Source organism: Carassius auratus, chromosome 29 (genome assembly GCF_003368295.1).
Source record: "Carassius auratus strain Wakin chromosome 29, ASM336829v1, whole genome shotgun sequence".
In the NCBI taxonomy this organism is placed as follows: domain Eukaryota; kingdom Metazoa; phylum Chordata; class Actinopteri; order Cypriniformes; family Cyprinidae; genus Carassius; species Carassius auratus.
The window spans coordinates 4,381,274-4,398,539 of NC_039271.1; the positions used below are offsets into that span (position 1 = coordinate 4,381,274).

The 17,266-nt window shown below is 37.1% G+C and overlaps 2 protein-coding genes across 4 annotated transcripts in view; one reads left to right on the forward strand and one right to left on the reverse strand.

The window, feature by feature from the left end:
• The window catches only part of LOC113048471 (B-cell receptor CD22-like), a 1,131,192-nt gene that overhangs the window by 74,991 nt on the left and 1,038,935 nt on the right, over positions 1 to 17,266 (forward strand). The window lies entirely within an intron of this gene.
• LOC113048460 (leucine-rich repeats and immunoglobulin-like domains protein 3) overlaps positions 4,968 to 17,266 on the reverse strand; it is a 20,248-nt gene continuing 7,949 nt past the window's right edge. The window contains exons 4-19 of the mRNA XM_026210274.1: positions 16,171 to 16,305; positions 15,017 to 15,160; positions 14,605 to 14,748; positions 14,316 to 14,459; positions 13,197 to 13,340; positions 12,831 to 12,911; positions 11,804 to 11,875; positions 11,624 to 11,695; positions 11,354 to 11,517; positions 10,119 to 10,448; positions 9,658 to 9,939; positions 8,294 to 8,752; positions 8,055 to 8,213; positions 7,057 to 7,185; positions 6,803 to 6,979; positions 4,968 to 5,470 (exon numbers count right to left, since the gene is read on the reverse strand). Coding sequence (XP_026066059.1) covers positions 5,280 to 5,470; positions 6,803 to 6,979; positions 7,057 to 7,185; positions 8,055 to 8,213; positions 8,294 to 8,752; positions 9,658 to 9,939; positions 10,119 to 10,448; positions 11,354 to 11,517; positions 11,624 to 11,695; positions 11,804 to 11,875; positions 12,831 to 12,911; positions 13,197 to 13,340; positions 14,316 to 14,459; positions 14,605 to 14,748; positions 15,017 to 15,160; positions 16,171 to 16,305 — 2,827 coding nt within the window. The 3' untranslated portion in view covers positions 4,968 to 5,279. The remainder of the gene's footprint in view (positions 5,471 to 6,802; positions 6,980 to 7,056; positions 7,186 to 8,054; positions 8,214 to 8,293; positions 8,753 to 9,657; positions 9,940 to 10,118; positions 10,449 to 11,353; positions 11,518 to 11,623; positions 11,696 to 11,803; positions 11,876 to 12,830; positions 12,912 to 13,196; positions 13,341 to 14,315; positions 14,460 to 14,604; positions 14,749 to 15,016; positions 15,161 to 16,170; positions 16,306 to 17,266) is intronic.

Consider the following 17,266-nt stretch of genomic DNA (forward strand, 5'->3'; position numbering starts at 1 on the left):
ATAAGGTGTAATAAACCAGGCAATTTAAAATATAAATAACAAAACCATAAAAATATATCTAAATATATAAAAGCATTATAAAAGATATTAAAACATATATCATAAATTATTAATATATCAGAAGTATAAAAAATAAAAGTATCGTGAAATAGGATGAAAAAGTATACTTTTCTAGAAAAATATCACAAGTACGGTAAATATATAAAAATTTAAGATGAAATCATTAATGTACCATAGGAAAAAAATCTGAATACTAAAAATAAAAAATATCAAGATGAACATAAAAAAAAAAAAAAACATTAATTCATGAAGGTATTATATGGTCGATAAACCTATTCCAAGAGGAGGGGAAGATTCCCAGAGAACGTTTATTTGGGATGTGGACTTTTCTAGTTGAAATCAGCATCAGTTCTGAAGGTCTCTGATGATTGTCTGTGTGTTTCTGAATCTGAGATGATGGAGCTTCGTTCCAGAGCGTCTGGAAAACATCAGCAGATCTTTGTTCTGAGAGCCAGTGCGACGGCAGCTCAAATCAACTGCATACTGACTCTTTATTTCTGGAGTCTGATTTCTTCTTGGATGGTGCTAATTTGGCTTGGAAGCGGGAGAGAATCTGCTGCGTGTGACAGTATATGTGAGTTGGCCGAGCTCCGATAAACCAACAGAGGAACGACTGTGAGCCCATAAAAACCTCTTGAGCGACTCTTCTGGGTGGGCCGTGGATCTGGGGATAACATCACCGTACAATCTGCAGCGGGAGAGTGTTGTGTGTTCATGAAAACATGATCTCCACGACCACACCTGATGTCAGTGTGCATGGCTTCATTTCATACAACCTACAGCTAACAGAGATGCTCTTCAGAAGATTGATAGAAATGTTAGGACATAACGTTCTTATTTTTGTAAACTCATTAATATTTGATATACGTTCTCATAACATTGAGAAACCGTTATAAGCTCAACATTCTATAGACATCCAGTGTTCTACTTTAACATTTTAAAAACAGAGAGCATTCAGAAATAACGTTTTTATAATTTTAATTAAATGTTAAGACATTTAGCTGGGGAACTATCTGGCCTTTAATAATGTTAAGATAAACAAACATTATTTATGGTTCATCGAATGTTTCCTTTCTTGAAAATAGTTAGACGTTCATCGAATGTTTTTTAAATGTTGCTACATGTTTTAGAATCTTCAGACAACATTCAAATGTAACATTCTCTGAATAGTTTCAAAATGATGAAATGGAATGTTTCTTTAATATTCACATAAACAAGAAAAAAAAAAAAAAAAAAAATATATATACAGTCTTGTTCAAAATAATAGCAGTACAATGTGACTAACCAGAATAATCAAGGTTTTTAGTATATTTTTTTATTGCTACGTGGCAAACAAGTTACCAGTAGGTTCAGTAGATTGTCAGAAAACAAACAAGACCCAGCATTCATGATATGCACGCTCTTAAGGCTGTGCAATTGGGCAATTAGTTGAAAGGGGTGTGTTCAAAAAAATAGCAGTGTCTACCTTTGACTGTACAAACTCAAAACTATTTTGTACAAACATTTTTTTTTCTGGGATTTAGCAATCCTGTGAATCACTAAACTAATATTTAGTTGTATGACCACAGTTTTTTAAAACTGCTTGACATCTGTGTGGCATGGAGTCAACCAACTTGTGGCACCTCTCAGCTGTTATTCCACTCCATGATTCTTTAACAACATTCCACAATTCATTCACATTTCTTGGTTTTGCTTCAGAAACAGCATTTTTGATATCACCCCACAAGTTCTCAATTGGATTAAGGTCTGGAGATTGGGCTGGCCACTCCATAACATTAATTTTGTTGGTTTGGAACCAAGACTTTGCCCGTTTACTAGTGTGTTTTGGGTCATTGTCTTGTTGAAACAACCATTTCAAGGGCATGTCCTCTTCAGCATAGGGCAACATGACCTCTTCAAGTATTTTAACATATGCAAACTGATCCATGATCCCTGGTATGCGATAAATAGGCCCAACACCATAGTAGGAGAAACATGCCCATATCATGATGCTTGCACCTCCATGCTTCACTGTCTTCACTGTGTACTGTGGCTTGAATTCAGAGTTTGGGGGTCGTCTCACAAACTGCCTGTGGCCCTTGGACCCAAAAAGAACAATTTTACTCTCATCAGTCCACAAAATGTTCCTCCATTTCTCTTTAGGCCAGTTGATGTGTTCTTTGGCAAATTGTAACCTCTTCTGCACATGCCTTTTTTTTAACAGAGGGACTTTGCGGGGGATTCTTGAAAATAGATTAGCTTCACACAGACGTCTTCTAACTGTCACAGTACTTACAGGTAACTCCAGACTGTCTTTGATCATCCTGGAGGTGATCATTGGCTGAGCCTTTGCCATTCTGGTTATTCTTCTATCCATTTTGATGGTTGTCTTCCGTTTTCTTCCACGTCTCTCTGGTTTTGCTCTCCATTTTAAGGCATTGGAGATCATTTTAGCTGAACAGCCTATCATTTTTTGCACCTCTTTATAGGTTTTCCCCTCTCTAATCAACTTTTTAATCAAAGTACGCTGTTCTTCTGAACAATGTCTTGAACGACCCATTTTCCTCAGCTTTCAAATGCATGTTCAACAAGTGTTGGCTTCATCCTTAAATAGGGGCCACCTGATTCACACCTGTTTCTTCACAAAATTGATGACCTCAGTGATTGAATGCCACACTGCTATTTTTTTGAACACACACCTTTCAACTAATTCAACTAATTGCCCAATTGCACAGCCTTAAGAGCGTGCATATCATGAATGCTGGGTCTCATTTGTTTTCTGAGAATCTACTGAACCTACTGGTAACTTGTTTGCCACGTAGCAATAAAAAAAATACGAAAAACCTTGATTATTCTGGTTAGTCACATTGTACTGCTATTATTTTGAACAAGACTGTATATATATATATATATATATATATATATATATATATATTTTAAGATTTTAGCAACATTTAAATAACATTCTAATCCTGATATGAAAACTGGACATGGTAATGTTTTAAAAACACGTCAAATCAATGTTCCCACAACGTTTTTATAACCTAAATTTGTTCCCTGAGTCAAGTCCGTTTCTATTGCCATAAAACTCCATCTCCACTCACTTATGGTCAACATCATCGTCCTGCATTCCAGCTGTTTTCATGTGGATGATTTACATCTTAAAATACTCCCAACATTAAAGCTGAGCTGGTTTTGAGTATGGAGGCGGAGCTATGATGAGGTCTGACCAATGGCAGACAGAGGGCGTGTTCATGAACTCTGTTTGAAAAAAAACGTTGTGTTAGGTGCCTCCAGTGAAGCAGAACCACTCTGAACCTACATCTCTCTCCTTCTCTCCTTCTCTCCGCACATACAGAGGAAGAATGAGAAGTCGTCTCAGCTGGAGGAGTGGAAAGCACCTGGAGTGGAAACGCTCTCGTCTCACTGAACACAGTCTAAACACAGACACATTCAAGCATTAACACCGGATCCTCAGCTCCAGCGTCATTAGTCGTGTTAAACTATCACTATCTGATCAAAGCGTTCAAGTTCAGACTGGTTTGTCCTTCTCAGAAAATCACCAGTTATACTTTATCCAGTGGTGTATAATAATTAATTACAGATAAGCTATATTGTCAATATTGAAGTTTTTGCTTATTAGTCAACAATTCAATGAGCCATTCATAAAGAACATCTGGTTTACATCGATGGATGAAGATTTTCAGTGCAATAAGAAAGCATCCTCTGACAGAACCAGATCAGATCTCTCGGCAGAGATGAGAGCTAAATGACTCGGCCGGTCATCGATTATCTCAACATCTGCGTCACCGCTGTAACATCTGGCAACAATGAGGACCAATCGGCTCTAAGTGGAGATAAGAGACAGGCATGTGAAATCCATTAGCTGTGCTTTAGTCACGGAGTGGGAGGTAAACTCTGTGCTTCAGCAGATCTGAGGTCAGCCGATCCAGCGCTGGGGTCACGTGCAGACGCTCCTCGGCCGGCGCAGGATCAGGGAGAATCCGCCGGTGGTCTGAGAAATAGCTGATTTCCTGTCTGCTTTCACTGGAGCCAAAATCAAAGAATTCCAGTCATTCTCAGGTTTTTTTTTTTTTTGACAGAAAGCTGCGGTTGCAACGAAACGCTTCTCGACTCGAAATGCTTTGATCAACACGCTGCTTTCGTGTTTAGTGGCTTTTAAAACTACAATAAAACCGTTTTTACTTTAATGTAAAAATAATTTCTACTAGCTCCCAAGGCAACATTTTAATTTTTTTATTTAACTTAAATGAATACTTAAAATAAATAAAATTTAATTAATTATAATAATAAAATAAAAGTAAAAATTAAATTAAATTAAATGCAAAAAATGTTAAAAAAGAAAAAAAATTAACACGCAATTTTTTTAAATTACAATTTTATAGATTTTTTACAAAAACTGTCGATTAAAATTCAAGCATAAAAACAGATTCTAAAATTTAAGTATTAGTATTTCATTAATACTAAAAAACAAACAAACAAAAAACCACGATGTCATGAAGTCAAGGTATAATAAATCTAATCGAGAGTATTTCCTGGGAATCGAACCCATGACCTCGTTTAAACTAGAGCGAACATTGCCAAACACTGGTTTCACTCAGAAATACATTTACAAGTTGCAAAAGCGTTTTCATGTTGACTTTAAAACTTGAATTGTCAGTTTCTAAAGAAGATTGTGATGAGACGCCTCAACTGATTAAAAAACAGTTTCATCTTTTGTCTTCTCCAGATGTTCCCTGATGGACTGGAGTGCTTTGGATTATTGTGATGTTTTTATCGGCCGACGGCACCCATTCACTGCAGAGCATCTATTGATGACACACTGATGCTGTGCTATATTTCTCCAAACCTGCTCCAATGAAGAACCATCAAAACTGAAGCGTATAAACATGACGCAAGCGTTCACATGTAGCAGCTCACGGGAATGTTTATTGTGTACTAGTTTGTGCAAATGGTGCTTTATTCAAAGCAAAAGCCAAAGCGGAATAAACATCATAAACATCATTAACTAGCCCTCGATGCGTTGCATATATCTGACTCAGGCGTACATTTACAGGAAAAGAGTAGGAAAAATATTTACACTATTAATTTACAAAATATAATTTGGTATAAAATGCATATACTCTGTTTTTCTGTACAATCGTGTCATTTACATTCAGTCGCAGCTCCTTTCTTGAGGTAGAGGGGTTCTGGGTTTTGGTGGTCCTCGTGTGGAAGCGCTAGGAGCCCAGCGGTGACGTGGGAAAGCTCTCTATCGTCCCGTGATGAAACGGCTGCTCGTAAACGCTCGCCTGCTCCGAGTCCAGGTCCGAGTCGGCGTGAAGCGCTGCGTACGGATTCTCGTGAAGAATGACGGCGTTATGAGCGCAGAGCTCCTGCGGCGGACGCCACGCCGCTTTCCCAAACGTCCCTGAGATCACAAGCACATCATAATAAACAATATTATCAAAGCTGCAGTAGATGGCTTCCATCAGTTCTTTCAAAGCTTGCACACTTTCTAGAGCCACATTTCACTCGTTAACTTCAGACAGTTATATGCGGTTAGTGTTGACGATCGCATTATTTTTCATATGCATACGCTTACATATGAGTTTCTGTGTCTTCCTCGTCTGTGTTTTTGATCGAGTGATTCTAGACTCGTTCAGGAGATGTGTAATAGCACCCCCTAGTGTATAACAGTGAAAACACTGAAACGTATGTGTTCAGCAGGGATTGATTCATTATTGTATTAGTGAATGCTGAAATGAGCACTAAGATTAATAAATACATTAGAAGTTGCATATTTTTTAAATTCCTTTTGCTATATAGTTTTTTTTTTAATTTAGCTTTAGTTTTATTTTAGCAAAACAAGTTACAAAAAGGCAACTAGATGAAAAAATCTGTTACAATAACATTGCTTTATTATTTTAAATTTGTTTTTATTTTAATTTTAATGACTCAGTTGTTTGTCATTTTTATTTTTTTCTATTCAGTTTTTATTGTAGTAAAAACTCACAACTAAAAATATTTACATGGCAACTAGATGAAAAAAGTAATTTTATATTTCATTTATAAATAAATATTGTACAAAATTATAAATATATTATTTAAAATATTATTTTTCATTATAAAAATATTTTATGGTTTTGTAGCTTATTGCTGTTAATTTATAAAAAATAAAAATTAAAGGTTTATTGGTTTAATAAAAATAAATATTTTTATTTTAGTAAAACAAGTTACAAAAAAGGCAACTAGATGAAAAAATATGTTACTATAACATTGCATTAATATCTTCAATTATTTTCATTTTAAATTTTGATGAGTCAGTTGTTTGTTTTTGTCATTTTTTTCTATTCAGTTTTTAATTATTAGTAAAACAACTCACAACTAAACACAATATTTACATAGCAACTAGATGAAAAAGTTTTTATTTATATATATATATATATATATATATATATATATATATATATATATATATAAAAATTTAATTTATAAATAAATATTGTAAAAAATATATATATTTTTTTCATTACAAAAATATTTTATGGCTTTATAGCTTATTGTTGTTAATTTGTACAAAATAAAAATTCAAGGTTTATTGGTTTAATAAAAAAAAATATATTTTTTCTATGTTTGTTTGTGACTGTACGGTCACGTGAATGTAAAGCACATGTGTGTTATTTTAAAGCATTCTCATGATTACTGCTCGTGTTTCCTGTTGATAAATGTGAAGTGAGCATGATACAGATCTCAGACTCACCCATATATGACCCCGAGGAGCCCAGGACACTCTCTCCTCTCTCACAGTCCTCCGCACAGGAAGTGTCTCCCAGCTGCATCATCATGTGATCGAAGGACTCGGGGGCGGAGCCGCAGGTGTAGAACTCACACTTCCTGCCACAGGAGGAAGTGGCTCCGAAGGTCCGCTGCTCTGACGCTGCACGAGAGAAGAAGAGGTCAGGATTAACCCACGCAGACACAGACGAGTGTCCAGTGTGTGTCTGTGTCTCTCACCGCTGAAGGAGTCGGTCAGATCAGGGCTGTAGCGCTTGCTCCGTCTCATCGGTCCGTGATAACGGCACAGCAGGGGGTCGATCGCCGCCTCCATGTCCACCTCACTTCCTGTGTCCAGCTGGCAGAGGCCTACGAGACCAGAAATGGTTTAATAAATACTACAGTAACAAATCTCCCACGTCATATACAGTGAAAAACCGCAATGAATCCAGCAGGAAATGTTTTCTAACGGCAAAATCATCTTGTAATTTACAACGAAAAACTGTAACTCTTCTGTTCCCTTTATATAAATATATATATATATATATATATATGATAACAAATAAATCTGTAATGAGCCATTTCATAAAATTTTACAGCAAATCAATTTACTGTAAAACTTTTTGAAGTGGAAGTTACATTTAATGATTTTTCATCACGTTTTTTCTCGTTAGTTATGTATATAGTTTTATGTATCAGGAACTGAGATACCATAATAGATTTATTAATATTTTCAGTATTAATAGTTATATTTTCATTTTAGTTCATTTGAGAAATCTTGTTTAGTTTTAGCCATATTATTTTTTTTTAAATATGGTTTATAGAAACTTTTTTGCCTGTTTTTTTTTTTTTTTTTTTTTGTTATTTTAAGTTATTATTAAAAAAATTAATAAAAATAAATAAAATATATACATGTCTCTATAGTTTTTATTTAGCTTTAGTGATTAGTTATAGTTATTTTAGTTTAGTTACAAAAATAAAAAAATCTGAAATGTTGCTTTAGCAACTACATGAAATAAAATAGTTAAATAATGAAATTTGAAGCAATAATCTTTTTGTTTTGGTTGACTATAATAAGGCTACTCAGTATATTATTAAAGTAAAATCCTGTAATTTAGTAATTTGCTATAACACTATAAGAGTTCATCTACACTGTATTGTCTTGCAGTAAATAACTTTTTTTTTACTGTAAATTTTCCATACGTGTATTTTTTACAGTGCATTTAAAGACGTCTTACCGTTAATGTCTTTGGGCGGCATGTAAAGCCCCCCGATGGAGGAGCTGATGTACGGATGGCTGCCGCCGCTCTCAGACGTCATGTATCCGTCCTGACGCTCCGCTAGCGTTCCCTGAGACGACAGATAGCTCGGGATGTCCGCCGGGAGATTCGTCTCATCTAAACACCAGAGAGACAGAAGGGTAAGTGGCATCAGGTCACTTTAGCTTCAGTAAAAGCAGGATGGTGTAGTTGTTCACCTGTGTTGGTGACGCTGCAGTCCTCGTTGCGTCGGCGCGTGTGATAGATGATCACGACCCACACCAGAGAGGTTCCCACCACGCAGCACACCACAGCGATGATCACGATGCCCACCGTGGTCCAGCCGTCCTCCTCCGGCCCCAGAGCCCCGCCGGACGCCGGCCCCGACTCACAGTTTGGGTTGGGCAGGACGGCCAGACGCAGGTTCCCTCGCTCCGTGCCCAGCGGGTTGGACATCTCGCAGGTGTAGGTCCCTGCGTCTCCGTCCGCGGCGTCCACGATGATCAGCAGCTGGTTCGCGGCGGCGAAGAAGTGTCTCTCGGTCGTCTGCAGCGGACTGTGGTCTTTGGTCCAGTTGAGTCGAGGCGGAGGACTTCCTCCAGCGATGCACTGCAGCACCGCGGTCTCGCCCTTCACCACCACACGGTCCAGCAGCGGACGCAGGAACGACGGCGTCTCTGCGGAAGAACGGGACGTTTCAGAAAAACCATGCACACTTAAGCAGTCAAATTACACAAGCAACGATTTCATCTAGAACTGAAATTCCCACAATTTCGATGAAGCTAATGCGTGAATAAAGCTGCACTACACATGATTTGTAGCTCCTCTCATCTAATAATAAGCTTTCTCACTTTTATTAGGTAACATAGATTTTTTTTCATAAAATTCAGACAATAAATGTGGTTTTTAATCGAGTGTGACATATCACTATATAATAATAATAATAATAATAATAATACAATACACAAAAAAGACCAAAATATTTTATGCATGCATTTGAAGACACCACAGACATATAGGAGGGAAGTACAAAAAAAGAAAAATGTTTTAAATATATATATTAAAATTCTAAGATTAGGTAATTAAAAAGTTGATAGAAAAACTGGCTTAACATTTTTCAAATTATTTAAATATATACATTTAATTTCTAATGATTTAATTATGTATATTTAAATATATTTCAATAATATATATATATATATATATATATATATATATATATATATATATATATATATATATATATAAATTAAAATTCTAAAATTAAGTAATTAATACGTGTATATATATATATATATATATATATATATATATATTACATTTCAAAAATGAAAAAGTTGACAGAAAATCTGCTTTATGCTATTTAAATATTTTATAGGTAAGAATTGATTATTTAATAAATTATTATTAAGAATGTTGTTTAAATAAATGTGAATATAATTGTTATATTTATAATATATTCTTTTTTTTTTGGCTTAAATATATACTTCAGTTGTTAGCTAAATTAAATCTTTAATTTCGGTTTGGTTTAGTGTCACTCTTTCAGAATGATAATTTCTGCCGAGCACATGCTAACTCTTACCCAGCACCGTTAGCGTAGCGTTAGCAGAGACGGCTCCGGCTGTGTTCTGTGCAGTGCAGCTGTAGACGCCGATGTCCTCCGTCTTCACGTCCACGATGAAGAACACGTCGTCTCTGGGCATGACGTGCATCCGGCGCTCGCGGGCCGCAGGGAAGTCTGTTCCTCCGTCCTTCTGCCAGGCGATCTGAGGAGACGGGTGTCCGCTAGCAGCACACTCCAGACGCGCGGTGGCTCCGGCGCGGATCGTCAGGTCCATCGGCTTCTTGGTGAAGAACGGCAGCACTGCGAGGGAAAAACAGATTAGAAATCGCTTTCACAAACTAAAGGAAATACAACTTTGCAACTAACCCCCATAATCCATTTGGGACAGTTTTATGCATCTTGATTCAGGAATGTTTAGATACATTAAAAGTCATTTTTCTGCAGTGTGATTGTGTGAATGAGTCGATCCGAACTCTTACTGTGGACGGTGAGCTTGGCTTTGGTGGAGTACGAGGAGCCGAAGTGGTTGGAGATGACGCACTGGTATCTGCCCTCACTAGTGAACTCCACGTGGCGCAGCTGAAGTGTGGTGGTGTACTCGGTGACCTCGCTGACCTCTCCGGCCTGAGAGCGCAGGTGAGCCTGGTTGTGGATCTCAGCGTCGTTCAGGATCTCGTTGTCTTTCTTCCAGGCGAAGGTCATCGGGGAGTCGCTGGAGCTGGCCGCAGAGCAGACGAACGTCACGTTGCTGTCTTTGATGGCTGATTGTGTCTCGGGCTGAACCGTGATCTGGGGTTTGGGGAAATCATCTGCCAGGCACAAAAACATCAAATATTCATCATCTTATTATGTTTTGTTTCTCAATTCAATTTCAGTTTAGGTTCAGTTTTTAAATGGCATTTTTTTTTTACATATACTTCCATTTAATATGTTTCTGAAAGAAGACTCTTTTACTCACCAAGGCTGCATTTTTTTAATTAAAAATATAATAAAAACAGTAATATTGTGAAAATGTATTACAATTTAAAATAAGTGTTCACTATGTGAATATATTGTAAAATTAAATTTATTCCTTTGATGCAAAGCTGAATTTTTTTTAGCACCCACTACACCAGTTTTATTTAAATTTATTCTAAATATTTTAATTTATTATAATATAATTATAATAATTTTTAGTCACCAAAAATGCATAAAAAATTGAAATATTATTAACCTTCACATAAACTGTTGTCTATGTGAATATATTGTAAAATCCAATTTATTCCTGTGATGCAATGCTGAATTTTCAGCAAACATTACACAAGTCATATTTAATGTATTCTAATTAAAAAAAAATAAATACAATAAAATTGTGAAATATTATTCACTTCTAAAACATCTGTTTTCTGTGTGAATCGGTGTTAAACTATAATTTATTTCTGTGATGCTCCACTGTATTTTTAGCATCATTTCTCCAGTCTTCAGTGTCACATGATCTTCAGAAATCAGAATAATATGATGATTTACTGCTCAAGAAACATTTCTGATTATTATCAATGTTGAAAACATTTATTTTATTTTTTGGAACCTTACTTTTTCAGGATGAATAGAAAGAACAGTTTTTATTTGAAATAGAAATATTTTGTGACACTACTCTCACGCTTGATATTCGTTTCTTCTCTGCGCTTCCAGTAAAACAGAATCGTGAGTAAGATGTTTAAAGAAGTGGACTCACCGCACACAAACTCCTCCTGGGCCACGGCGAAGACGCTTCTGCCCTTGAGCAGATGTGGATGGGCGCAGCTGGCGTTCACCAGAGGAAGGAAAGCGTGCTCGGCCACCCACGGAGAAAACCACTTGAGCTGGCAGTCACACAGCAGACTGGAGGTGTTCAGGTGCCTGACGGAGAGAGAGAGAGAGAGAGAGAGAGAGAGAGAGAGAGAGAGACGTGAATAATCACCACAGCTTCACGTCTGCCTCGGTGTGAAACTGCCTTCATACGTACAGCTCTGTGAGCTTCTTCATCTGAGAGAAAGCGTTGGCTTGAAGCGACATGATGGCGTTGTTGCTCAAGTCCCTGGGATGTGAGGAGAGAACAGACGTTTAGGAAGCTGATAAACACACATCATCATCATCCTCATCACCAAACGCTTCAGATCTGAGAGAGAGAGAGAGAGAGACTCACAGCTGCTCCAGCGTGTCCAGGCCTGTGAACGACTTCCTGGTGACCGAGCGGATCCGATTGCTTTGGAGGAACCTGGAGGAACAGAAAAACAACTGTTTTCAGGAAAGTGTTTAAATACACACACATGCATGCATACATTTAAGAGAAATGTTGTTTATGCATTAAATATATTTATATATATAGTATAAATTATATGAATATAAATATGTAAATATATATATATTCAATGCATATAGTGTATGTATGTCTTTATACTGTGAATATACACAGTACACACATATATATAATATAAACAATAAATAATTTTGCATGCATTTAATCATTTCCCAGCACTTATTAATCCCAAATTAATTGAATATCAGTTACCCAAAAGATTAATTATTGTGTTAGATAAGAAAAGCATCGATCAGCATAAAAAAAAAGTAGCTTTAGAAAGAAATATTTTGATTTAGCAACAAATTTTATATATTATTATTATTATTATCACTTTTTTTGAATGATTCTCTCAGTGTGAAACTAAAAGTGCAAGAAGGTGAAGTCATTGAATCATTCAATTAATTAAAATGGCTAATTAATTCAGGAATGAAACAAGTGAGCGAGTCATCGAATCATTCATTGAATCGATTCGCTCAAATGAATGATTCGTTCAGAAACGAAGCAAGTGACTTTATAAATGAACGAGTCACTGCATCATTGACTCACTTGATTCGTTCAAACCCGCAGATTCTGTTTGTCAAATTAAGGGATGCACAATTAATCAAATTTCTAATCACGATTACAATTATGGATGCCACAATTACATAATCGTCCACTTAAGTGAATTCTGCAACGCTTAAAGATATGTATTTTACTTTATACATGTTATCTTAAGGGTTCTATTGTTTTAGTAAAACGTTCTAATACCATTCATATTTTTATATAATTTGAAGAAACCAATCCGATGCATAGTTGACATTTGAGGCTCAATACTATAGAAAAGCACTAAAGGAAAATAAGATAATATTGTAAAGCACGTAAGATCACTCACAGTTTCCTCAGATGATCGAGAGCAGAGAACGGGCCGTTCATGTCCTCGATGGTCCACGAGATCTCATTATACTTCAGATCTCTGGAGAAGGAGAGAAATCAGAGGAAAAATGAAGTTTTGTTATATTTACACTGTTGTTTTATTTGGCATAAAAGAAACATTTATCGTTTTGACCCATACAATACTATTGCTACAAATATATCTGTGTTACTTATGCTTTTGTGACACAGGGACACATATTTAGATCATTTTATGAAAGAATGTACTGTACTGAAATAAAGATCTCATTGATTTCTATTACAAGCATCATCATGAAACGCCTCGTTCATGTCATGTAGATTGAAGCGATGCAGAAGCTCGACTCACAGCGTCTGCAGGTTTGCGAGGCCTCGAAACGCTCCGTCAGCGATGAAACTGATGCGGTTGTTCCCGATGTGGAGCTGCTCGAGGACACCGAGTCCCACGAAACTGCCTTCCTCCAAACGGCTCAACTGGTTCCAGCTCAGATCGCTGACAGACAACGACAACATCGAGAGAAGCAGTCGATAAAACAGCAGTCAAACCCGCTTTGAACATCACCGGGCGTGAAGAAATGATCGCAGTTCTTCACTTCTGAATAATTTACTTGCAAATGTTTGCTAAATGAATAAATATACCATATATCAGAATAAATATAATCATTTTCATGTCATTATTTATCCATTGTATCAATCCTGAACTGGCGGAATTATTGATCATGATTTAAAAAAAAACTGACATTTTAAGATATTAAATAATTACATAAAAGCTTAAACTAGTTTAAAAGAGGTTAAACCACTGGAAAAAATGTTTTAGGATTTTTAAAAACAATTTTAGTTTAGAAATTGCTGGTGCATATCACGAATAAATTACAGAGAAACAGTAAACATTATTTAATTAGACACAAAAAGTTGTAGTAGAAACTGAAATAGTGTTTTCATGGATATTTTCTTACTATAATACACATTTACTTACTAAGTCTTGTTTTCAAAAAATATGATTAAAATCGTGTTGGCTTTTGCTAAATACAAGAACAAATATCTGTCAATGGGGTGTGAAAAATAATCTTTATTTAAAGAGAAAACCATTAGTTTTCTTGTCCCCGTAGCAGACATTTCATCGTGTTTTAAGCAATATTTCAAAAAAAATTTTACTTGCCAACAATTTTAGAATGTTTCGATGGTTGTAAAGTAACAAGATGCAAATGTTACATTTTGTGCAGTGTTCTTGTAAAAAGCACTCCAATAATCTTTGCTTCATTCAAGATTTTGAAACATTCTTTTTTACTACTCTAAATCTTAAAAACCACTTTAACTCCCAGAAACACATCGGTGATGTTCTTCCTCTCAAGAAACGATGAGCTACAGTGTTTAGAGCACTTTAGACAGGAGAACACAACAGGTTGTCCCGCCCTGCACTAATGCATGATGGGACAGAGAGGTATCTGTGAGAGGGAAGTAGACTCACAGTTCGGAGAGTTTCTGGCAGAACTCCCAGGCGTCTGGTTTGATTCGGCTGATGGCGTTGTGTGACAGAAGCAGCTGCTGCAGCGTCAGGAGGCCGTAGAGCCAGCCTTTGCTCACCTCCGTCAGGTTATTGTGCTCCAGCTGCCTGCTCACACACACACACACACACACACATCACACATCACACTAGGGTTAGGTATCGAAAACTGGTTCCATAGTTCAGGGTTCCCACTCTAGGCCAAATCCCTGCATTTCTATTTCGCATAGGCAAACGTTCCCCGTGCACTCACAGGACTTCCATGTTGTTCAGACCCCAGAAAGCGCCGTCCATGAGCCGCGTGATGCTGTTCCTCTGGATCTTCAGCGAGAGCAGGCTGTGGAGACCGTGGAACGTCAGACCCTCGATGCGCCGCACACGGTTCCTGCTCAGCTCTCTGTCACACATAACACAACAGACAATTAATAATAAATATGCCTTAGAGCTGTTTTGATAATGATTTTGGGCAAAAAAAGAAAAATTTATTTGGTGCATTGGTGATATTCAATGCTTGTTGTCTATTGCTCCAAATATAAATGTGCTACCTATGACTGTTTTTGTGCTGCAGGGTCACAGAAATACTGGGACGAAAGTTTATAGTTCAGATATTAACACTGATGTCTACAGTAGCGATCAAAATAGGTTTTGAAAACAAGATCACGTACAGGTGCTGCAGGTGCGGCAGCGAGAAGATCTTGGGCGGGATGGAGCTCAGACGGTTTTTGTTGAGTTTTAACACCAGTAGAGAGTTGGAGAGGTTACTGAAGCAGCCGTGCTCCAGCGTGGAAATACGGTTATTATTCATCAACCTGCAGAAACACAGAGGCATGACAAGCTGAAACATCTGCTAGACACTCACAGATCTGCTAATAAACAATAAACCTATAATCAACAGACAAGAAACTACTTCTGCTGAGTCACACAATACATTAAGCTTGGCTCAAAAAAAAAAATTAGTGTAAAAAATCCAAACTAGTTTACAATTTGCTTAAACTAGTCCAAAAGGCCTCAAATTCAACTTAGATTAAAAAACTAAAAATAACTTAAATTAGTCTAAAGAAGCATAAACTAATCTTTAAAATAAGTTTAATCTAAAAGTGAAGCTTAAACTACTCAAAAAAAGTGTACCCTTTTTTTTTAAATCTTAAACTAGTTCAATAGAGCTTAAATTAAAAAAAGTTTAATAAACTAATTTAAAACAAACTCGTCAAAAACAGCTTAACCTAATATAAACCTTGCTTAAAATAAGCTTAAACTAGTCTGAAAGCTTAAACTAGACTGAAAGAGCTTAAACTAGACTAATGGAGCATAAACTAGTCTGAAAGAGCTTAAACTAGACTAATGGAGCTTAAACTCATCTGAAAGATCTTAAAATAGTCTAAAAGATCTTAAACTCATCTGAAAGAGCTTTAACTGGACTAATGGAGCATAGACTAGTCTGAAAGATCTTAAAATAGTCTAAAAGAGCTTAAACTAAACAAATGGAGCATAAATGAGTCTGAAAGAGCTTAAACTAGACTAATGGAGCATAAACTAGTCTGAAAGAGCTTAAACTAGACTAATGGAGCATAAACTAGTCTGAAGATCTTAAAATAGTCTAAAAGAGCTTAAACTAAACAAATGGAGCATAAACTAGTCTGAAAGAGCTTAAACTAGTCAAACAGGGCACAGACTAGTCTAAAATTAGCTTAAACTAGTCTAACGGAGCAAAAACTAATCTGAAAGAGCTTAAACTAGTGTGAAAGCTCAGTGAGCACTGATGTGAGACTCCTGGCGGTTTCTGGAAAGCAGGTCAGTTGAGAACAGAAGAAGGACTCACAGGTTTTTCAGAGGAAGAGGAGGAAAAGCCCCGGAGCGAACCTCCATAATATTGTTGTTGCTAAGGTCCAGCGTCTCCAGTGCGACCAGCGAAGTGAGCCGCTCTGACGAGATCCTGGAGATCCTGTTGTTTGCTCTGAAAACACAAGAAGAGGCGTTCAGAGAGCAGATATCTGCGCACCGGTGAAGAGCGTCGCTGCACGCCTCTCTCAACAGATCAGAACAGCCCTTGGGTTCAGAAGGGTGTTATTTGGTTTATAAGGTAATTACTAACAAGCTAATTAAACAAAAAATACCCCTGACAATTACGCGGATGATGAAGCCCATTCCCTCAGTGAAAGCACCGCTGTCGAACCCAGCAATTTACCGAGCTGCACGCCTCCCAAATTGCAGTCCAGGAGCTGCTTGTGTTAGAAACACGGAGGGCACAGAGCCGCCTTTGTGTGTCAGACGCGCTGAAAACATTCCCTGGAATCACAGGTCTACACCTTCAGAGTCACACACACACTCGACTTGAGTTTATACAGCTGAAATTGAGCGTAAATCAACATTAACACAGGACTGACGTCGTAAATGTGGACAAAAATGACGACACGGCATATGAGTGTGCAGAGCTCTGGACTCATTCTTCCCACTAGTCGCTGTTTTTCACTGACTTTCTCAGTTAGTCGCACACACACACACACACACACACACATATATATTTCTGCCTTGAGCTGAGTATTAGAAACATATATCTCATCTTCAGCTCAAGCCAGAAATCTGAACCTCTAATCTTCTTCGTTCTCATTTGAGAAAAGCCCACGGTCAAAACAAACACCTTTCAAAAAAATCAAGGCATTAAACGGTTGTGTTGAGCGACACACAGAGGCATGATGGGAAGTCTGTGCTTTTGTGAAGTGAAGGAGGAATGAGTGGAAGGTGTTGAGAGAGCGAGAGATAAGACGCGGGACGTGCCGGAGCAGATCCTCTGGAGACACAGACGTGTGAATACAGCATCCGACGCGAAACAAGGAAGTCGAGAGGAAGGTAAAAACTTTTTTTTTTTTTTTTGCATTAAAATTTTTTCTTTATGTTTGTCCCTCAGTTTGAAAAAA